Source organism: Corapipo altera, unplaced genomic scaffold, assembly GCF_003945725.1.
Source record: "Corapipo altera isolate COAL_440 unplaced genomic scaffold, ASM394572v1 44, whole genome shotgun sequence".
NCBI lineage: Eukaryota > Metazoa > Chordata > Aves > Passeriformes > Pipridae > Corapipo > Corapipo altera.
In genome coordinates, this window is record NW_020884880.1 from 12,014,769 (window position 1) to 12,038,265 (window position 23,497).

Consider the following 23,497-nt stretch of genomic DNA (forward strand, 5'->3'; position numbering starts at 1 on the left):
TGAGTTTTAGCTAGTCTGTTTGTCTCTCCAGTTCTCTCCAGGGAAATGGTTGAGAGGGGCATTTGATTCTGTTGACTCGGATGTTTTAGAGTCTCTGGGCTTCAGCTGAGGTCACGCAGACCTGTGCTTGGGCACCTGGGATGAGGCTCAGGCAGTACTGCCTCAGCTGTGTTTGTGCACTGGGAACGCTGGCTGCACGGAGCTGTTGGGAGGTGGGTGCAAGGATGAGCCCTGAGAGTGCTCTTGGAGCAATGAAGAAAATCAGTGACTTCAGAGATGGACAGGCATCGCTGGACTGTCATGTATGACAAATACAAACAGAAAGGGACTGGGCCCAGTGCTTCTAAAGTGGGATTTTTTAAAAAATGAATACTTTCTGAGGTACAGTTAATGCAAGCGTGTTTTCTAGTATATATGGCACTAAGCCTGGCTCCTTCCACAGTCTACTAGTAAGTAGCAAAAGTGATAATGACCTTAAAAAAACTACTAAATGCCAATCTAATGTCTATTCTTTTTTTTTTCAGGTTGATTTTTATTTTGCTATATACCAGTGAAGATGACACCAAAACATGAAAAACAGGTAAGTCATGTCTAAGCTTTAATAAAAAAGGGTTGAAGTTTGGCAGTTGTGGATTGAATTTCATTAAGGTTCACGTGGATCAGGGAAAATTGGCTGCATTCTTCATCCTTTTAGTTGCCAGGATACAGAATATTCTGAAGTGATGCAGTGCCAGTTCCTTGTGTTAAAGTTTGATGGAAGAATCAGATATTCATTCAGAGTAAGTGACTGTGCATAAGGAGCTCAGACACAGTGACAGGAGAGAAGGACTTGTATGGAGTCTTTTTTTCATCAGTCTTTAGATATTTTCTATGATATAATGGTTGGAGCTGGGTCTGAACTGATTACCAACTGTGTGGACCACAATTATCATACTTGCATGTTCTGTTTTGCTCATTCCAATGAACACCAAAAGTTTCAACAAATTATTTTATCTCAGCTTATAGTCTCTTATCAGCCTTATTACACAGCACATGTGGAAGGAAGATGCCAACACCCCCAGTGTGAAAAGCCCCACGTCCTTTGTGGCTGATCCTTTTACTGTCAGGCAACCTGATGGGATATGCTATTTTTCTTGGAAGCTTTGTGGAAAATGACTCTTCAGGGATTATTGACTAATCAGATGTATAACAGGAGCACAAGGTTATCACCTGATACAGTCTTGAGCACAGAGATTTGAATTAAAATGCAGCTGGAATGATTAATGTAAATAATCAACCAATGTGAGATGGTTTTTATTCCACCTCCTTGTGTTAGATTTTTCCCTCATATTAAAAATAGATATTTCCATGTCAGATTTCCTATTTCCTAGTAGGAAAATGTTAAAGAGACTTTTCAGAAAAACAAGTTTTGTGGTCAAATTCTATATAATAAAGCTTCTGATATACCCTTGTCTCTAAGCAATCCATTGCATTTTGCAGAAATATATCCAACAAGAGAAAGGAAAGAGGGAGAAGAAAAAAAAAGGGAAAACTAAAAGAGAAGACTTCTTGTGTTTGCTTCAGCTGCCTTTTTGGTGTGTTCTTCCTTTTGAGGCAAATCCAAATGGGAACATTTTGGTTTTCCATGGTTGTGTCTATGTGACCTCAGTGCTGCCCTTTTACTCTGCTGTGAGCACTCATGTTCTTTGCACAGATCTGTAACCATGAGGGAGAAGGTGTAAACCAGGTTTAGGTGTTACTTCGGCCATTTTGTTGGTGATGCTAACAGATTGGACTACTCCCAGCCTTCAGGACAAGGTAGCAAAATACCATCAGTGCCAGGCTTAAACTGACTGGTTTAGCCAGGAATTAAAAGGCACATCCAGTCAGAGAAACTGCTCTGCAATTCCTGCTTGTTAAGTACTTATGACTACTTTTGCTGCAGATTTGAAAATTCTGAATATTCATGGGGATGTTCAGGCCAGCATGGCTGCTGGGATCCATATCAAAGCTATAGCATTAGCAGTTTGGACAGGAAATGTTTTGTGTTTAATTTAGCAGTTTGCAGGGAGAAGGAATAAAGGGAGATGACACCTCAGTAGCTTTCTGTTGAGTCTATATTGTGCCTAGTGCAGTAGACCTCCATGCCCAAGCCTGGACACTTTGAAGTGTCAGCAGTAAATTCTGGTTTGAGAGAATTGTTGCACTGAAGTGTTACAGGACACATATAATTCTTGAATGCATGATATATATGCATGTGTTGTACCCCTCGATTAGAAAAAACAAAACAGCACAATCAAGCAAAAAACCCCAAACAAAACTGAAAGTATATGTAGTGTTGCATAATAACTAGATCTGCAATTCTGGAAAAACCAAGCTGCACTAGGCAGGAGAAGGAGGCACCTTGGAAAGGATTGCAACTGGCAAAAGTAAAAAGTCCCTGAAACCTTGTCTCTCTTTGGGCTGAACTTCCCATGTTGTACAGCTGGTCTGCAATCCAGTTTTGTGACAAATAATTAAGTTAGTCTTCAAGTGGGCCATGGGAGGAAGAGGTCAGCATCACCTCCCCCAGGTGGACAGTGCATTACTTGAGGATAGATGTGTCTGTTGAGAGTATCCTAATTTTTATAGCAAGATAATGGAGGGAGTGGAATATATACAGAGGATAAAGGCTATTACCCAGAACTGCTGTAATCTTGTGATTGTTTGTGAGTAGTGAATGCAGGATGGACTGAGCATAAAACAGCAGTCTCACGGAGGAATATTCTGCCAGCTGACTCTGCTTGGACCCTTACATAGCCTATATGTGAATATTGGTCTTTACAAGCCTACTTTTCTAGGGATGCAAAGGCATAAGCACCTTTTCTGTGAGTGGATCGTCATTTATACTGGACAGTTAGGTCTGCTTTGATTAAATCAATACTGTTTTCCCTGAGGGATCTTGTATCCTGGAGAAGAACTAAAGGTCAAAAGATAAGGAGTAGTCTACATGTGCAACGACACTGTTTCAGAGCAGAAGAACCTTTGCAAGAGGAACTGGGATTAACACTTCCTAGATTCATGAGGTTTCTAGGGGAAGTAACCCTAGATCTTGAGAAAGGCTGTACATTATTTTTTATTTCTAGTTGCCTAATGTTTATCTTGATTCATTCTAAACTCAGTATTAACATTCTTTGGTAAATAAAGGGAAAAAAAGGAACTTCTGCTGAAATCCTGGTGTGTTAAATCAGAGCTGACAATGACTGTGTGAGGACTGCAGTTTGCTGAAGTGCTCTGCTGTTCTGCAGATCATTTTTGCTCTTGGCTCAGTGCTTTACTGCTTAGACACCTGGCTGCCAGAGTGCCTACAGCAGGTCTCTTTTCTTTAGTAGGTAGAGTGTGAAGGGCTTTAACTTCCTCTGTATTGAAATTCAGTGATTAGTTAAGTGTGAGTTGAAAGAGTACAAAACTTTTCGTGTAAATCTTGTGGTCTGGAATGATTTGCAAGGTAAGCCATAGCTAACCCGCAACATATCCAATAGCAACTTCGGTATAATAAAGATTTGAAAGAAGTATTTTACTTCCAAGACTGTTTTGATTATATACAAAGGACAGGGTTATAGAAGGTTACATGGAAATGGAGTAATTTGGGGAACCTGGTCAAAAGGAAGGTCAAGAAGAAGCTGATACAGCAGTAGATGAGAGGAAAGGGACTGAGATCAGGTTATAAGCAGGCTGACTGCAGTTGTGGCTCCAGGGCTGCAGCAGTTGAAGGGAGGAGGAAAACAGCATCCTGTTAGAAGCTTCCTGGCATAATTCCTCTTCTTCCTCTTGCAGGACTGATGCATTTAGTACTCAGCAAAGAAAAGACAGTATGTTTAGAAGTGGTTGCAGCTCTGGAGAGGAGTGGGACACAGGGAAATAGGAGTTGGGGAAGACAAAAACTTGGGAGAACCTAAGACCGTGGATATGAAAAGATATTACAGTGGATGTGAAAGTATGTTCTGTCTATATATGCATGCCAAATATGATAGACAGTGAGGCAGGTGGAGAAAAGCAACCAAAAAAATGGTTGTCTCTCCTGTGTCCAGCACGTTGCTCATGATCGTCTCCGCAGTGGGAATAACTTCCTCATGTCTCCCACTGGTGTTTTCGTAAAAGTAAAGGCATGACCCTCAGCTGGTGGAAATGATTACAGCTCTGTTCATTTGTTCCTCTTGTCTCACACTGACACGGGGTTTAAAAACTGCAGAGGAGAATTGGCCCTCCAGTGCTCTTCAGTGAGGAAAGAAGCAGCAGAGGTTGTGGGAGCCTTTCAAATGCTCTTTCTTTGGTAAGGTACTCATGTTACTCACATGATGGTATCCAGCAATAATGCAGATGATGCTGCTGTGACTAGGAGCTGGACTAAGTGACATAAAAGTTTGGATTGTGTCCAGTCATCAGGCACAGCCTGAAGCAGTACCACCTGGAAATCAGAGTAGTAAATAACTTAATCCAGACCTTGAACACCTCCCTGCCGTGTACTGAGTGCAATGGCTGTTCAGGGAAAAATATATCTTTTCCTTTCAAGGTTGGCATTGTTCCCCTGTTGGTCCACTGAAAGTTGCCATTGGTGACGTGTTGAAGTGTGTGGCAGGGGCAGAAGACTTGTCTAAAGAGAAAAGCTTTTATTTTGATGTCTGTGATTTGGGCATGGGAAGACACATTTTGAGAGCTTTCTAGTTCAAGATTTCTTGATTTATGCAAATATGTACTAAAAAAGCATGTTATTTGCCAGAGACACTGTCATTCCTCCCACAGTTGAATCCTGTACCTGGAGATCTTGTACAGTGCCTTTCTCTCGGAGGGAGTGCATCTACAGCTTAAAGTGATATGCTTTTCTTTAGCTGAGTCATTGCTAAGTGGTTGGTTTAGCTTTTTGGGTGAATAGCTTATGTAAGCAACTGGAGTAGGGCAGCCTGCTTGTTTGCTTTGGAATAACAGGTACTTAAGCACAGTTTTGACCTTTGTATTTGAAAGGAGTCTTTTCCATCTTAGTATGAATATACAGATTTATCAGGCTTTTTGGTTTTCGTTTTCTGTTTTTTCTAAAATACAAGTTTTGATCATTAGCTGATGATACTTGGGAACATTTAATTCTTCAGTCTCTTCTGACTCCCATTAGGGATGACCAGTTACATTACAATAATGCACACAGGCCTCTCTTGCTCTTTTGGAATCCCTCTAAGTTATTATATAAATGTAGAAAATACAAAGTAATAGACAAGATATGACAACTTCTACAACAAATATGCTATATCACTGTCCCCCTAAAATGGGGAATTATGCTCTACAGTGCAGCTGTGTTGCTTCCTTGGACAGGTGGATGGGCAGATTGGAATAGAAGTGCCCAGGTGCTGCATCTTCGTCTCTTTGTAAATGTTGATAGTTCTCCTTTACATGTGCAGCTTTGAATGTTAGGTTTTTAGTTTGTAGCTACCAAGACACACCTCCCATGCATGAAACATGTATGAGTTTTCACAGTATTACTTAATCTGAAATACTCCTTTTCAGATAGCAGTTTGGCAGGGAATTTCCCAGACACATGATGTAGCTCAGATGATTCATTGCTTTTTGCTTCTCCATTTATAGGGTTGCAAAATTCAATAAAACAGCAGTCCAGCTTTTAATCTGAGCACAGTAGTTTGTGGAACAGGAGAACAATCAAGAGAGTCTTTGCTGCCTTTGCTTTCTGAAATTAATTGCTTGATTTTTATTATGCCCTTGCAGGAATTTGTAACTGTCTTGGTGAGAGACCCCAGGACACAGAAAGAAGACTCATGGCATTCTTACATAGACTATGAGATATTTATTCATGTAAGTATAAAAATATCACCGCAGATTCTTTGGGCTCTTGTTGCTGTTTCTGTCCAAGCCAGACTTGTCTTTGGGATATTAGTGGAATTTTCTGTATACTACTTCTGGAAGGCTGGAGGCTGTTATTGTCCTTTCAGCAACTGAGATGCAGTGAAACAGATAAGGTGAGTTGACCAATAGCCACGTAGTAGGTCTGGGGAGGTTGGAAGTTGGACCTGTTTTGTTCACATGTGCGTTCCACTATGTCTTGCAACAGAGATGATTCTTAGCTTTACTTACCAGCCAGAAGACTGTCACAGTCAGTGGTATCTTACCGTTCTAGAACAATGTTGATGTTCAGGTATTGGTGGGAAAAAACTTTTCTTTTAGAGTAATTATTTGGTTATTTGTACTTCAAATTCTCCTCAATTCTTTTTGCCACGTTATTTGGTTGCTGCAAGGTGGTTGTTTTCAGCATACCTTGACATTCATACTATGCTAGTTTACTTGTGCTTGAATGTGTCAAATAACTGCATTTGGGTTTGTGATTGTATTCCACCATATGTAATGGAAGTGCACCTAGAATTATGGTTCTTGTGTGCCTTAAATCTGTCCTATACCTAATTTTGTTTTCTTGATTGTTCTTTGGTGGATTACGCATGGAAGGCATTATCCTGATTTACCAAATCTAGATCCAGGGATGTTAATTGCAGTGTAAAATAATTTTTTTGTCAATTATATCTACTATCAGGTAAAGAATTTGAGAGCACCAAGTTACATGGTTAATGCTTGGCACAAGACCAAAAGCATTTCCTTCCTATGTGGAAGAGTTAAGCATTCAGTGTAACAAAAGCAAGCAGTCAAATGATGACTTATTAAATGTCTATGTGACAAGAACTTCTCTCCTGTGTAGCAATCAGAACTGTGAAACTTTTACATTTTGCGATTTGCTTCAAGTGCTGGTTCCAAATCAATTATATTTTTGATTTGTGGTAAATAGAAATTCTGTGGATTTGGCAGGGTGAGTGCTATATTAGTTTTGCTGGCACTGGTGCCTCTGAATAGAAGTGCGTTACTGGTTTTCTCTGCAATTGCTAAGTTGGGGAGATTGCATTTAGACCTAGTGTGTCGTGATTCAACCCCAGCTGGTAACTAAGCACAACACAGCTGCTTGCTCACTGCCCACCCTGCCCCACCAGCAGGATGGAGGGAAGAGAATTGGAAGGGTAACAGTGAGAAAACTCATGGGTTGAGATAAAAACAGTTTAATAATTTTCAGTAATAATAATCGTCATCATCATTATTAAAAAGGAAAACAACAAGGAAAGAGAAATAAAACCAAAGAAAGACAAGTGATGCAAATGGAAACACTTTGCTCACCACCAACCAACCAATGCTCAACCAGTCCCTGAGCAGCGGCCCCAAGCCAACCTCCACCCTAGTTTATTGCCAAGCATGACACCGTATGATATGGAATATCTCTTTGGTCAGTTGGGGTCAGCTGTCTCAGCTGTGTCCCCTCCAACCTCTTGTGCAACCCCAGCCTGCTCACGGATGAGGAGCAGAAAAGACCTCGGCGCTGTGCAAGCACAGCTCAGCAATAACAAAAACATCCCTGTGTTATCAACGCTGTTTTCAGCATGGATCCAAAACACACCCCATACCAGCTACTGTGAAGAAAATTAACTCTCCAGCACTGGGCATCTGTGAAGCTGTTAAGCACCAGCTCAGCTTCCTGCCATCACAATGCCAGGGCTTTTGGAGACCAACTCCCTAGGTCAGTCCTACCACCCAGACTTCTCAGTGGATTTAAGTTATTGTGTCTGCCATGCTCTTAAGCCAGCTGAGTTCCTCTTCTACCCAGCTCCTAGAGCATTTGGCTTCTTAAACAGTGAGATGTCCTGGATACTGCTCTATTCCAGAAAGCTGTCATCTTTGTGCCCTCTAGAACCTGCATCTTCTGGAGCTATGGCTCCTGACAGGCGAGGAGGGTGGGTTGGGCTGCTGGTAGTTTTCTAATGGAGTCTTGTCTGGTAGGTGGGATTTCAGCTAAATGTATATGCCATGGGAAAATTTGGCAAAAGTATTTAATTTCCACAAATTGTTTCTCTTTTGATGAATTGTCTTTTTTCCAGTGAACTAAGAGTGTTCTTTGGGAAAATTTCCAAATGCTGCTACTTGCAGAGAGCAGTCACATTGGTTTCTTTGGTTTGATATAAGTGAGACTGCACACTGGAAGACCTCTATGTAGCTGTTTGCAGGATTATAACTAAAATAGCTAAAGATGATCTTTTTCCCCTGCAAAGATTGACATTATCTGCTGAAACTTTTTTTTGAGGTCTTTTTGTTCCTGTTAGTGTAAGTTGTACAGTAATCCAAATCTCTTCCTTTTAAAAAGGAAGCAAATGAAAAATACTTCCCTGGGAAGCAGGAGAAACTGTCACCAGTCCTGCCTGAGATAAAACAAAGTCCTTAACATAAACTGAATTAATGTCAAGCTTTCCATTTTTGTCTTGGGCATTACTATAGAATCTCAGATGTGTTTTTAATACCATGCGTGCACTGATTCACAAAATAAAATGTTTTTTATTTCCCAACAGACAAACAGTATGTGCTTTACAAGGAAAACATCCTGCGTTAGACGTCGCTTTAGAGAATTTGTTTGGCTTCGTCAGAGGCTTCAGAGCAATGCGGTGCTTATGTGAGCAACTTTATACATGGCTATTTCATAATCTGTCAGGCAAGGAAGGGAAGGATTGTTTCATCTTAATTCTGAGAACCACAGAAATCAGATCTGAAAAATGTCCTGTGTTTCTTACTTGGACAAGTTCATTCTGTACAAGGCATTTTATGTGCTTTAAACCCAGAAGAATGTAGTTTGTACTGATAGCCTTTGTTTGGTGAGGTCCTGTCTAATTTCTAAGAGATTTGATCTGTGTTTTCTTTTGCTATGCACAGGTAGCAGAAATAGCAATCTAGCATAGGTGTCTGCACCTCCTCTCTGCACTTCTTGGGTCTGCTTAGGTTTTGCAAGCACCATAAGAGACCCAGCCAGACATGCATGCAGGCTCAACAACTGGACCAGAAAAATCAGATTAATTTATTTTCCCCTTTGAGGTGTGTGAGAAGCCCTCCAGTTTCTCAACCTTGTGTTCCCAAATCGATTTCAAGAGCTTCTGGAACATGACCCATGGTTTTCACAAGCTTGGGGTTGGCATTTGCTTATTGCATTTTTCTCTGCTGTTTCACCTTTGGTCTTAACTGCATATTTTCTTCCTGTTAATAAAGACAGTTACCTGAACTGCCATCTAAGACTCCCTTTTTCAATATGAACAATCCTCATCACGTGGACCATCGCCGTCAGGGTCTGCAAGAATTCCTGGAAAAGTAAGTACAGCCTATTCTAGAAATGTTGGAATTTTTATGAGGTCATCAATTTCTGGTTCAAAATAGCTCATCTCTGGTACTTGAGAGCCACCGTGTGGTCATCTGTATTGCTACACATTTGGTTATATTTTTTATTTGCACTGTCATATTTCATACATGTGACTTCAGCTCTCTTGGTTATAAGGAAGCATCAACTGGGGCTTTTCAGTTCCTTTTCATTGCATTGGTTATAAATGCAATGTTTTGGATTTAATTCACTTTGCAATTGTGTACTGAAGCTGGGAGATCTTTCACTGTGATGTCTGTTTCTAGCTTTCAATAATGAGCTAGATATTCTCATACAAAGATGTAGACTAGTTTCCCTCTTTATGTTCATGGAAAATCAGTGTCTTTGGTGGGCTAAACCCCTGGGAACCTGGGAAAATTCTCAAGCGAGATCTAACACAGAGCTTTCCCATAATGCAAATTACTTTGTTTACCAGTCCCACTAATATAAGCAACCTCTAGCAGCTGTGACGATTTTCAGTATAGCTGCAATCTGCCTAAAATCATTCATCAGGCTTAGCTGGAGCCTGACCTGTGTTACAAGGCAGTACTGTGAGTTTCAGTACTGCATCCTTCAGTCCCACGGCTGTAACCACTTCACCTTCTGCAGTGGCAGAGACCCTGTTGGTGTAATTTTCTGCTTTTTCTCTGCCATTTTTGTAGTGCCCTGGCACTGCTGGTATGAGAGCAGGCTGCTCACAGCTGCTGGGGCAGGAACTGTGCATACATCTGCAGGCTGTCTAGCTGCTGCTAGGGGTAAGGGCATGGTGGAACACTGCAAGTAGAGACTATTCATCTTCTTTCCAGTCAGTGTGTTATAGCCCTCCCTAACGGATTACAAATCATTGGTCCTGAGCTACATTTGTTAGGCTTAACAGCTGAAGGCAGGGAGAACTAACTGCTGCAGGAATAGTATTCTGTATACAGTTATATAGGATCTGTGGCCAAAAGGTCAGCCAATAAATACTGGATGAAGGCATGTGAGACAGGGAAGGGAAAGCAGAAAATGATCAGAGGCTTTTCTGCATCTCAGGAAAGAAAAACAGTGAAATGGAATGACTGTGCTCGTAGAAGCATATTAATGATGATACAAAGGGTGTGGTAGCTCAAGTTCCAGGGTCTGAGCAGGTCTAGCTTAGCTGTGTTGCCCCATGGAGTAGTGCATTTCAAAAAACACTCTCATTTTAAAATAGCGAAGAGGCCAGTCTGGTAACAAGGTATATCAGCATCAGAAATGTTCAAAACCACTGTCAGTGCTTTAAAAGGCAAAACAGAGAGGTAGAGTCTCTTAAAACATCATCATGCTCCAATTTTGTGGATGTCTGTAGTTTAAGTGAGTACTGGCAGCAGAAGACGACAGCATATGGAGCATTTCACTTTGCTGCTGTTAGTCCAGGACTGGGAAAAGAGGCAAACTCAGTTGTCAAGTAAGGATTTAAATGTTTGAATGTGACTACTAGAAAGGTATCAGCTTTCTCTCAGCCCTGGGGAATAACTGGAAGGAATTTTCAGAGATTGTGTTGTGATGAATTGGCCTGGCACCTTACATGCTGTACCGTTGCCCTCTGCTGGCTGGCATTTGTGTGCTGCTGCTGTTCACAGAAAGCATCTCTCCAGTGGCTCAGCCGTGCTGCCATGATGCTTCCCCCCCGCCCCCATTTTATGACTCTGAATCAAAGGATGATTCTTTCTCTGAAATTGAATTTGTGGGACTCCTTAAGAAGTGTGTGTATATATGTATAATGTACATATATATAATATATAGGTATAATATACATATGTATAATATACATGTGTATAATATACATATATATTTTGTAGATGTGTATGTTCTATATTTATAATATGCATATATTTATAATATACATATATTACGCATATATCTATATATCTGTACGCACTTGACTTTACTGAAGCTGTGGGTCTGGATGCTGCACGTTCTGTGGTGTGGCCATGCCAGGTGAAGCAGAATCCAAAACTGCAAAGCTGAAAGCTCCATTCGCCCCAGCAGTCACTGTGCACAAGCTCACAGTCCCACCAGTGTTCCTTTGTGGCAGCGGGAAGAAATGGGATTCGAGCCTATGTGGACCTGTCAAGGGAGATATTTGCAGGTAACAGTTTTAAATGCCTGCATGCGATGCAGGAATCCCAGCTCCTCTCTGCTCTAGGTGCCTTCTGATGTTATCAGGATCCAAGCCATCTCTGAAAAGGGGGGTTAGATCTTTCAAAGTCTTGGTTTGTGCCCTGTACCTGTTGCTGCATGAGCAGGTTGCTGTAGTATCTACCCATGCAGGAGCCATGTGCCTGAGGAGCAAGGATCGAGCAGCTGGTGGCTCTCTAGTACTCAGCTTCTGGCCCTGGGAACACCTCCATATTGCCTGTATGTGGATGGCTGCAGAATTCTCTTGTCCTCCTTGGCGTCTCACTCCAGGACAAGTTAGCAAAGGGCAAGGTTCATACTTAAAACCTTTGTGAAGCCTCTCTATGCTGAGCACAGTAGCATAAGAACTGGGCCAACAACTGGAAACTTAAGCAAAGCACTAGATTTTGGTGAAATCTGGAAACAGGTGTCCCATTTAGATTTGGGTTTGCTGCGCAAATGCAGGGTAAGACCTACTTGTCTTACAGGTTATTATCTCTGAGTGATGAAGAGCTGTAAGGCTCACTTCTTGTCTGGCATAATTTAATATTTCAAGAGGCCATTTGCATTAACGGAAGTCAGCTAGCCCCTTTTCAATTATGAATTACTCAGTAAGAATAAGGAAAATTATGTGTTTTTCCTGGTAAGTATCCTCATACTTTGAGGATGCCTGTAAATTCACAGGAAAAGCTTATTCTTAAATTAGAGGTCAATATTAAAACACTGTCTTGTGATACTAGGTTCTGTAAGATCCTCTTTGGTTTCATCCCTTTGTAGCTGTACGGGTTTAACTTTGGGATTTAGATTACCCCCACAGAAGATCATTTGGATTTGCTTATGAGAAAACTAATTAACAAAGATATTTTGAATGAAGTTGGGTTCAATCACTGACTTTATTTTTTTTTTTAATTGAATATAGTTGGATCTCAAAAAATTAAGTGATTTAGGAAAAAGGAGTACTCTTCAATTAGTTTTCAGACATGCAGTTTATGATGGGGTGGAAGACATAGCAGGAGTTTTGAGAAAGGAAGTGCTTGGATCCGCAGGAGATAAAGGACATCCACAGTGTTCGTGGTCCAGAGGGCCATACATTGGGCTTGCTTGGTGCTGGAGTGAGCAAGCCACTCAAAATTTGGCTGCCTAAGGCAGAGCCATTCCCTGAAGGTGGCTGGTGTTTTGCCCTTTTCTTCCCACCTCCCTGCCTTCCCCACTGCAATTCCACAAGCAGAAGCTGGTACAGGGTCAGCGATTTCTTTTGGAGTTGTCTCCACTGGGTGCTCTCTCAGGGATGTGGGAAGTGGGAGGCTGGCTCCAAAAGGGATGGATGCTAGTTTGCCCCTGCCAGGGGGGCAGGAGTATCAGCAGCTGTGGGGCAGGTGGATCTCCTTCGGCAAGTGGTGGTTGCCTCTTTCCAGTGGAGCCTTGCTAGTATTTCCTATCTGGTGAGTGAATAATGTCTAGCAGGCATGTGTCACTTAATCTTTTCCTAAACGCACACATTATCAGATACCCAACAGTTGCTTCGCAGTTGCTTGATATCAGTAACATTTCCTCCCTTATAAAAAATGAAGGAGGAAACAGAGTCGGCTTTTTTGTAAGTGGGAGCTGGGGCTTTGTTTGGTGTGGGCTGGGGCTGAGGGGCTGGATGCTCAACAGAGGGCACCACAGCACAGGCCGTCATCCCCCACCTCTCAGCTCCTTGGTTTTTAACCTTACTCTCATGATACGATGTAAATGGGCAGAGTAAATTTGTCGAAAACAAAACCAGAGTGTTAACCTTCCACACACATGCAAGCATGCATCTGTCATTGTATTAGGTTACAGGAGATACAGGAAATCTTTAGTTAGGATTAAGTTGTACTGTTCAGCCATATGTTGTTCTCCTCCAGCAGAACAGTGTATAATATACCTAATAAAATCATGTTGAAGAAAACCAGATTTTGGACCTTATCCAAATAAGACAAAACACATGTTTTGTCTTTTGTAAATATTTTTGCCATAACACAGGGAAAGAGAAATATTCCTTGTATAGTATCCAGCATTTCCTCAAAAATGACATTATTTCTTCTGGTTGTGAAGTGATGTTTTTCAGCCCTGCTTCCTTAAAGGTCTAGAGATCATGAGCATTTACTGAAAGCTTACAAAGATTCACATGGCTGTGAATAAAAAATGATTTTATTATCTCTAATTCTAATGTAGAGCCTTATCCTGCAGCCCCCTTAATCACATAAGCAGTCATTATGCATGTGAGCAATCTGGCCAAGAGGAGTGAGATCTCTGACAAGTAATGACTACTGATGGGATCAAGACTTGCAGGATTTAGCCTTTCATTCTTATTCCAGACTTGCATAGAAGGTCTGTTGTTCTCCTAAATATGCTCAGTCAGTTTATAGGAATTATTACCGTGAGCCGTGACTCCTCCATTAGCGCAACGGCAGCGAGTGCTGATTTACATCACTGTAACCATAGCCTTGTGCTGACACCGGCTGCAATAAAAGTGTTGAAGAAGCACTGGGGGTGCTACTGGTCACGTTGAGACTGCGCACGCGTTCAGCTTCTGTGAAGACATCTCAGTATTAATATTATGATGCTCCTCCCTTCCTCTTGCCTTTTTAATTTGTTAGGTAGTGGGTTGTAATTTTGATTTTTAAAGTCCTTGGAGCCAAATCTATTTTTCAGATGTACAGCCCTTCACACAGTGAGTCCCCAGGACAGTGAAAGCCCCAGAGTGCAACTACTGTACCAGCACTTAATGCTACTAGTACCATCTGGTGACAAATATATGGTTATTTCCTTGAAGAAGGAATATTTTGAACAGGAAAGCATAACATTTATGGGTAGCACAGAATTTATTTTTCATTTTCATTGCTTGAAGAATGCAATTAAAAAGCAGTCTAACCTGTTGGTTCAGATGGGATAGGAAAAGCAGGAGTTATTTTTTAATTAAGAGAAAAAAGAAATGCTTCAAGGGTACAACCAGGTGAAAGATGTTCATATATTTGCTTTCAGGATGGTTTTAAAAGATTTGCAAAGTGCATTGTTTGGTCACGTTGTGAACACACACACACACACACACACACACATATATATGTATGACCCCCCCCATATATATATGAGTGTGTGTGTGATTAGCTTTATAAAGATCTTTCCATTTCTTCGCCTTGGTTTCTCTTCGCTCCCTTCGCCTCCAGATGGCACTATGAAGCAGAAAAGAAAATTACTGTGAAATAATGAGTCCAATGTAAAGTAAAATTGGAAATTGAATTATAGCTGCAGAAAAAGGACAGTAGCCTTGAGGTCCTGATCAGTCTGTACTCTTATCACTTTTGTTTGCTGTTCCATATGTTAGGTTACTGCTGAGTTAATAACAGTGCTTTAGCAGTTCAAGGCTTAGCAGAATTGTACTGGACATGAAATAAAGCTAAAATGAATTTGTGTCCAATATCATTGACATTAGTGCTCATTACTTCTCTGGTGTAATGCCTCAAACCATCTTAAATCAATTTTAAAGATTAGCCGTTATTTTATAAAGAAAATAAAATACATTTCAAACAGCAACAGAGCTGTAAGTGTAGTGTAATCTCATGAACAGTTAGTTACTTGTGTTTCTGCTGGTTGGCAGGAAACTTTTGAAGGTACGGCAAGAGGAAAATCTGTGAAACTAAATGCCATCCACAGAATTTAATGACTTCACTTTTTGCTTGGTTACTTGGTATTAGACACGCAAATGTTAGAATTGCAGAAATGCGCATCCCCTCATGGTGCCTGTGAAAAACAGTAACAGTAGTTACTCTACAGTAAACTCCAGCATTTTATTTTTATTTTTATTTTTTCTTTTTCTTTTCTTTCTTTTTGAGGGGAAGGGAAGAGGAAGGAGGATATTTATTCCCCCGATTGCATAAACTGTAAAAGTGGATTTATTGTCTGGAATGATACTTTTACTTTTTGTTGCAATGTTTGTCTTTGTTTGGAATGTGTGTTTATCAAGAGTCAAGGCTGAAATCCTCTTTTAGTGGCTGCTGAATGATGGCTTTTCAAACTGTAATCATGAAGCTGTTGCTGTCAAGGTGTGTGGACTAAATTCTGTGTTTTGAATCATTTTTACACAGCATTTGCTGGCTTCTAGACTACAAAGTTTTCCTGTGTATTAATACACTACACGCATTGATTTTTACACGTCTATTTGCTATGTTTGTTTTTAAGTAAAATTGTGAGAATTTAGATTGGATTAAAAAGTCTTTCTCCAGGTATGAGTGTGTGCTTATTTTGAACTTCAGCAAAATCTGGTCTTTCTGAGACTGAATTTCAGTAGTACCTGGGTCATTGCAGACATTTCCTCACTGGAAGGTGTAAGAGTTTGAGTTATTTGTTTGAGACTGCGTGTGTGTGTTTACCCAGGCCAGTGAAATGTGCACGTGCGCAAGTATCTCGTGTTTTCAAGCGGATACCTCTTATTACTTATTTTTAATTTGACCGATTTTATAGGCTTGAGTGAAGCCAAAAATCCTTTTGTGTGTTTATTAAACATTATTGTAATGTTGGCCACTTTAGAGAACAGTTTTCAGAACGTATTTGTGTTTTAAAACATTACAGTCCAAACACACCATTAATCTTGTTCAAGCGAAGGAACTAATTAGCTATACTTTTTATTTTAGTCAGAGTATCTTTAAAACGCAATATTTCTTTCTGCTCTTACTAGTTCTTACATTAATATCATCTCTTGTTTCCTATTGCACAGTAATATTTTTTTGGTAAAAACTGTTACCTAAATGGGTAGAAATGGGTAAATATTGACTGACTCTTAATAGTTTTGAGTTGTTTAAAGATATTTTAATAATTTTCTGTGGAGCACTCTTTGGCATGGTCATAGGTTCTGATGTCTTTATTACATGAGTGAAATTACATACACATATAAAAGAAGTCTCTTGTTAATCATTCTAGGATTTACATATTAAAGAATTCCTTCTGTAAAGAAATGTTGAAGAAGAGTTGCATATTTTTTTTTTTTTTTCAAAATAGTGACGGTGATCCTCAATTCTGAGGCTTTGAAAAAGTAACTCTGCAACTTTCTGTGTTACTGGAATGGATTGTATTTTGTTTACTCTCATGTGTGTTAAGTAAATACACTGTGCTGAATTTATTTGGAGACTTAAAATATATATGAACCAAATATTAAAATGGATTTTTTAAAATAATAGCTGGAATGAAATAAAACTTAAGAGTCCCTGAAAACTGTTTGCAAGTAAACTAAAATCGATATTCAGTATTAACATTTTCATTCTAGCTTAAATATATGCATATTTGTAACAGAGTAAATAATTTTGTCTAATGTTGGCTCTATTGTTTACAGGTATGCCAAAGTCTTGATGTTGCACATGTATGAAATCTGTTCTGTCTACACACTGTCTCTCTACATGCTTCTTTATTCCACCAAACAAATTGATGACTTGTAATTTTTATAAAAGTTTAGCTATTAAAAGAAAAAAAACACAACAAACAAAAAAGACCAAGTTTTTGTAAGAGTATATGCTTCCAATTGCCTAAAATTCATTAATTGATCCATGTGGTAATAACAGATGGTTAAATGGAAGAAATGTCCTTGAAGTTATTCTAATAGCAGATGTGCCTAACTATTAGCTTCGTGTTTTTACTCACCTAAAATTCCAAATAATGCAATAAGAAAGTAACACGCACCTAATCATTTTAATATGTTCGTTACCTTCTGTTACTGATTTAGGATTCATCTGAAAACTTAAAAGCAGGACATAATTTAGAATTTGTTCTGAGAAAACAGTTTAGAATATATGTGTCTGTGCACAGCTTATATATAAACATTTGCCTTTTTTTCTTTTTCCAGGATCCTACAAGACGCATTGTTGCTTTCAGATAGTAGACTTCACCTCTTCTTACAGACTCAGCTTAGCCCAGAAGATATGGAGGCTTGTGTGTCTGGACAGACCAAATATTCTGTTGCTGATGCTATTCACGAGTTCGCCTCTTTGAACAGACGTTTTCCTATAGAAGAGGAAGAGAGAAAAAAAGGAAAAAATGATGCAGACTCTGATTCAGAGAGGTGATTTCTGTATTTCCTTACTTTCTGAGGTTGTATATCCATACGTACACACGCGCATGCTTCACTTTTTTTGTTGATGTAATACTAAGATAATGAAAAAATTAATTGACTGAGATTTTATTGAGCTGTGACAGCTCATCATAGAAGTCTTCACACACACCTCCACACTGAATTAATGAATGCAGTAGAAATTCAATTATCTGCATTCTGATTATGTGAATTTCATTTAGTCAGACTTGAATTATTCGCGTTTAAATTATCTTGCTAAAAAAATATCCAACTGCACTCCAAATGGCTAATTAAAAGTCCAAATTTCCTGTCTCTCTTTGTGACTGGAGATAATTAAAGTTCTCCTCTGTTACTCAGGCTTTGAGTGTGTTGTGAAAACCAATTTCCTCCTTTTATTTTTTTTTTTTTTTTCCCCCCCCCCCCCTCCCCTTTTCTGCAGTTCATCCTCCGGGCTCCGACCTAGTGATGACAGCATTTCATGTGGATGTAAAGCAAGCCCAGCTTCTGAAGAATCATGAAAAATCATTCCTCTATTACTATCTTAAGGACACTACAAAGCAGTTTCTGCTCTGTTTACTGGTTACGTGTGCCACATAAGCAGGGCTGTCTGGTAACGTGTACCTAAAAGACCCATCATCAATACAACCATATGTCCTTACGAAATATTCAAAACAGACCTCGATGCTATCTTTTCGTTGATTTTTTTTTTTTTTTTAATGTATCTTGATTCAGGTCTACATGTTACCTGTTTATGTTTTTGTGACTATTAAAATCTCAGTATTGGGTAAGTGGCATATGTGGCAATTAAAATATTTCCCTCAGTGAGTGCATGTCTTGGATCAGAAAAATAAAGATGACTTAATTCCTCATCTTAAAAGTTGGTATATCGTATTAAACATATTCAAAGCATCTTTTTGTAATTCGCAGCAGAGAAGTTTCATCTTTAGAAATCATTTGACACTGGTGATGAAATTACACACCCCACCAAGGTACTCACTTTTTAAAGTAGCTCAGCAACATCAGCAAAACAACGTTCATACAAACTATATGCTGCTGACAATTTGAGATATAAATAAATACATGTTTCCATGGTCTTTCTGTAGTGTTTACAGAAAGCCTGGTTTTATCATGCGTGAGTACTGAAGGCAAACATTTTGGAGTATGGTTGCTTAGAAGTTTAGAAATATAAATAAAAATTACATAATTTCTAGGCCTGATGGAGGTTCTCAGTTCCCAGGGAATTATGGATACTCATTCGCAGTGAAAATCCTGGATAAGGCTCATTGAAACCAATGGCTGAATTTTGCAATGACCTTGCTAAGGCCAGGATTTCACCCAACATGTTTTACTTTTGGCACTTATATTTGAAGATGCTGGGAGAGATGTTTTAGTTTAGCAGCTGAAATGGAGAGGTGATGATAATCACACAGCTATAACACACTGTACGGATGTTGTCCTCTCTACTCTTTGGGAGTAACAGGAGCTGCTTATTTCATTGTGGCTGTAGTTAACACGTTGGAATATTGACTTTTTCACAAACAAAAGGCAGGCTTAAACACAACTTCGTAACCACCAACACTTATTTTGATTAAATGTCAGTTTTGCTCTTTATTGTTCACAGCAGCTGCGTAGTGTCTTGTCCCAGATTCTGTCAAAGGAGTATGTTTCACTGTGGTGTTGTATTTATATTTGACATTTAACTGCTATTAAAAAGAGCTAGGGGGTCTGATCACCCTAGCAAAGCTTCCATTAACTTCAGTGCTGTAGTTACCGGCCTAGAAATGGATATAAATACATGCTTGCTTTTTTTTTTTTTTGTAAGAATTATGTGGTTACTTTCAAAGAAGGAACATTTTAAACCTGTGAATTACAGAAACAATGGATTATTAAATGGCCAGCTAATAAGGGCTAGCATAGACATGTGTGGGCATGCTTTTTTAAAGCATCCAGATGGGAATCTCTGTAATTTTAGAACCATGTTTTAATAGCCTTGAGAATAACATCTCTTAGGTAACTGCTTTAAGCCACTGTATTTTGTTGATGGCAGCACTTTTTAAAGATAAATATCCATGTTTCTTTTCCTTTGGTCTTACTGATTTGCACAAATGTATCTATTCACTTTCTCAGCTTGTGTGTGAGTTAGCAACAATGTTATTTTAATCTAAAAGTGATAACATTTAATTAAAGCAACAAGTTATCACAAAAAAGTAGCTTAAAAATAGCTGTTATTGCCAGGCACAGATTTTGATTTCTTGACTTTTCTTCTCTTCTTTTTTTTTTTTTCAATAAGTTGGCACATTACAAGAAAAATTGTTTAGCGAATTTATTTAAAAAATGGGAAGGATATAAAAACAAAAACTGGAATAATGTCTGAGAAGGATACTAATGTTTTTATTTAACACAGTGTGGTTTTTTCTTTTGTTTTAAAAGATTGAGCTAAACTGTTGAAGCACTTTACAGTTCTGGCCTCCTAGGACATCCTCAAGATCTGCAAAAAATTACAGAAACACAAGCCTTTGTGGTGGTTTTTTGATTTTTTAATTCTAGGAGCTTATCTGTAGGCCAGTGAGTGTTTTTCAGATGAAGATGTTTCTGAAATAAATATTTGTTTTCTAATAGCTCTATTGTTGTTCTGTTATTTTCTCATCACCCTGTTAAAAAATTTTAAGACTACTATAACAGAACTTTCTTCTCAGCTTTGACAGAGATTTGTTTAAATATTTATCTTTTGAATGTTGCTTGTGTAGCTAATATTACTGGAATTTTTTGTATGAAAGGGTGAGGAAAAGTATTCCATGCTCTCTAGTATGTCCACTTTCTGTATCAGCTGTATGTAATGGCATATAAATGCTTTAAGACATTTTGTTTCATTTGGTACATTAAATATAACTATTACAAATTTAAATGTTAAAAAAAAGATTTTTAATGTCCTTTGTGACCTCAGTGATTTGGTGATTTCTCAACACTGGCATGCAGTTTGATCAGTTGATCACTGGTATTTTGATTCTCATTTTAAATAATGCTGACATTTCCTGCTAGTTTGTTTTATTTGTTTTTAACAGGCTAATATCTAATTTATAAATTAGAAATAGTAATCAGATTACATTCTATTTAATTGCAGTATTTCTGCCCTCAAAAGCTGTGCTTTATCTTTTGCTTAGAACTTTATATCCTCATTTTTATGATGATTTCCTAAAAGCTTTTAAGTAATTAAATAAAAAAAGTTACTACTTTCTAGCTCATGTTTAAACCTGACAGTGAGCTTTCCTTTATTTCAATATCAATATCCTAATCACCTTATGACTTATCATGTGTGATTTACTCTTCAATTATTTTTGTAATATGTATATATATGAACACACATATGTATATACACTATATATATATACAGTGTGTATATATGTGTGTGTGGAGAGAGAGATAGATACACACACTGTGTATATACACACACCCACACTGTTGTGCTTGGGTTTTCACTTCATTTTGATTTTTACAAAAAGAACAGCAAAAAAACACCAGAAAGATGGTGTATTGGGAATGAAATATGTTTAAGTACCAATGTAGATCTATAGCATTGAGGAAAAATTATACTCAAAATGCCTCACTGCAAACTTCAGTGTCCAGGTCTTTTTTTGACATGTGATATACCAATTTTTTTTTTTCTCCAGAGGAATATTTAAATTTTTATAATTATTATTAATTATTAAAACACAGCGTTTGTGACTCGCTCTGTTGTAAATTACATAGTGCAGATAAAGTCAAAAGAATAAACCTTCCACGTTCCTGTGTCGTCTCCCTGTCATTGCAGGGCTAGGCACAGGGCGAAGGACGGGACTTTACCCTTCTTCTCTAGCTTTTACAATGTTGCAAAAATGTAAATAATGATTTCCAGTCTCAGACTGATTCTTTTCACGAAGGGCCTAAACGCTTTAGGAAAGACACAACTATTCTCTTCTTCGGCGTTAAAAATGCTGTATAACGGTTTAGCTCGCTTCTTTGCCTTGTGGAACAAAACCTCCTTAGAAATTAATTCAAGTGGCCTCGTAAAACAGAAATCGAGCTCTCGCCTTTGGGCTCCAATCCCGCGGTTTTGACTTCGAGGCACCCGTAGCATCAGTACCGGCGGGGATGGGAGCGGCAGCGCCGGCTGCCCGCGGGGCTCTGCCGCCGGTGCGAGCGACAAGCGCGGGGCAGGACTTAAAAAAAAAAGGAGGGAGGGGGGAAAAAAAAAAATCAACCAACAGGGGGAAAAAGGAAAAAGGCAGGCAGGCAGGCAGCATCCCAGACCGCGCTCCCCGCTGCGCCCCGGCCCGGCCCTTCCTCTCGCCCTGCCCTGCCTTGCCCGGGGGACGCGGAGCGGGGCGAGAGCCTTACCTGGGGCCGCCGCGCTGTCCGCCCCGCTCCGCCCCGCGCCCGCCAGGCAGGGAGCGGGGCCTCCCAGCCTCCATCCGGTAACTCGTGGCAACCGCAGCCCGTGGCAACGGCGCGGGAGGGGGGGCGCGAGAGCCCCCGCGGAAGGAAGGAGGGAAGGAGGGAAGGAAGGAAGGCGGCACAGCCGCACGGGCCCGCGCCCCCGCCCGCACGGCCACCAGGGGGCGCTGTGCGCCAGCGGGAGCGCGCCGCCGGGCCCGGGCCGGGCGGGGCCCCGCGCTGCGTGCGCGCTCCGTGCCCGCGGCCCTCCGCGGGGGCGACCGAGCCTTTTTCCTTTATCTCTAGTTTTTTATGCTCCCCGTCGGTCCCCCCACCCCCACCCCTGAGCCCCTCTCGCAGCCGCGCAGCTCCGCAATCGGGCGAAACAAGGGAGGTGCCCACCGCGCTGGGGATGGGGCGCAGCCGGGGTGGGGAGGGGCTGCACCTGCCCCCCACGGCTCTGCTGTGTTTTTAAAATATATTTTACGTGTTGTTTATTTATTTATATTTTTATACAAAAGCAATTAGGGCGCAGCGCGGAGCAAAGGCGAGACATTTGCCAGCCTCGGTGGCAGGCAGGCGGCTCGTAAATGGAGGCCTTTCTGCGGAACAGCAAGAGCCAAAAGGCCTTGTGTCACCCAGTTATGTAAGACACAATCTCTCCTGAAAATGCACAATGAATCGGGAAGGATTTATGTAATTAATTGACCAGTCTTAACCTGTTATCGTGATGTAAGGAATTTGGAACTCATTAATTTGGGCCCTGACAGATTTCATATTAGAGCTGGCAAATATGGATTGAGCCTCTTATTCTTGTAGCAGCTGGAATTTCCATGACAGTGAGGATTAGTGAAGAAGACCTATTGCTCAAGTCAAACTGCCTCTTTTGTAATCAGCAGCCCTGCTCTGCATTAAAGGGGTAATGGGAAAGAGGAAAAAAATAAATACCCAAAGAAAAAAAAAAAAAAGAGAGAGAGAGAAATGTATTCATGTATGGAGCAAAGCAGGGGAGGGAGAGGAGGGATATATCCTGGAGAGCACAGGCACCAGAGTTGGATTTTTCCAGCTCCGTGGCAATGAAAATGCCACAAAGGCAGCCCTGGAATGATGTATAGGGAAAGTACCTGAAGGTCTGTAGCATCAGCATGGGCCTTGCTGCCTCAGGCAGACCTTCAGATGGAGTCTCCTGGGAGCCACCGAGCACCTGAGGCTGCAGTGCCAGAGGCTCTGGTAACAGGGTCTAGGCTGCCAAGAGCTGGAGGGATTTAGAGATGTCATGATACTGGGGAAGGCGGGAGTGGGAGGTACCTCTCTTTCAACCTGGGCTGTGACTCCCTCCCCAGTGGGGAAAAGGATGCTCAGGGTGGGTAAGAACCAGGTCCAGGGACAAGGACAGGGCTCCATGCAGCCATGGCAAGGGTGGCTCTGCACATGATATACCTCAACTTCAAGACAAGAGTAAGAAAACTCCCTTTGTCCACTGGTTCCTGACAACCTCTCAGTATGGTTTTTCATGGTGCCTGGCTGGGGCGGGCCCTCATCCCATTATAGTTTCTTGGCATTGGTATAATAGTAATAACATTGAGTGCAGACAGTATGGAAACAGTCTAGGAGCTTTTATTTTCTCTCCTGGCAAC

General features: G+C 40.4%; 1 protein-coding gene and 1 long non-coding RNA gene across 4 annotated transcripts; one reads left to right on the top strand and one right to left on the bottom strand.

Moving 5' to 3' along the window:
• The first annotated feature begins 524 nt into the window (after window positions 1-524).
• On the top strand, window positions 525-20,684 carry SNX10 (sorting nexin 10). Of its 3 annotated transcripts, none has more exons than XM_027639228.1 (7): window positions 525-580; window positions 5,731-5,817; window positions 8,397-8,497; window positions 9,085-9,183; window positions 11,286-11,339; window positions 17,226-17,441; window positions 17,890-20,684. In XM_027639228.1, the coding sequence occupies exons 1-7, from the start codon at window positions 557-559 to the stop codon at window positions 17,966-17,968; spliced, it is 660 nt and encodes a 219-aa protein (XP_027495029.1). In that variant the 5' UTR covers window positions 525-556; the 3' UTR covers window positions 17,969-20,684. The 3 variants fall into 3 exon arrangements, with proteins under 3 accessions (XP_027495029.1, XP_027495030.1, XP_027495031.1); XM_027639229.1 differs by having other exon boundaries at window positions 11,289-11,339; XM_027639230.1 differs by lacking the exon at window positions 11,286-11,339.
• On the bottom strand, window positions 15,979-21,918 carry LOC113945247. Its single transcript, XR_003527012.1, has 2 exons — window positions 21,825-21,918; window positions 15,979-17,383 (listed from the first exon to the last, which is right to left on the bottom strand). It is a non-coding gene; the product is annotated as an uncharacterized LOC113945247 (long non-coding RNA).
• Window positions 21,919-23,497: the final 1,579 nt, after the last annotated feature.

What these genes read in the sequence shown, in the direction of transcription:
- SNX10 (XM_027639228.1), top strand. Translation starts at nt 557, where the DNA reads ATGACACCAAAACATGAAAAACAG. An exon ending in ACTATGAGATATTTATTCAT is followed by an intron (nt 5,818 to 8,396) that starts GTAAGTATAAAA and finishes ATTTCCCAACAG; the next exon opens with ACAAACAGTATGTGCTTTAC. An exon ending in GTCAAGGGAGATATTTGCAG is followed by an intron (nt 11,340 to 17,225) that starts GTAACAGTTTTA and finishes TTCTTTTTCCAG; the next exon opens with GATCCTACAAGACGCATTGT.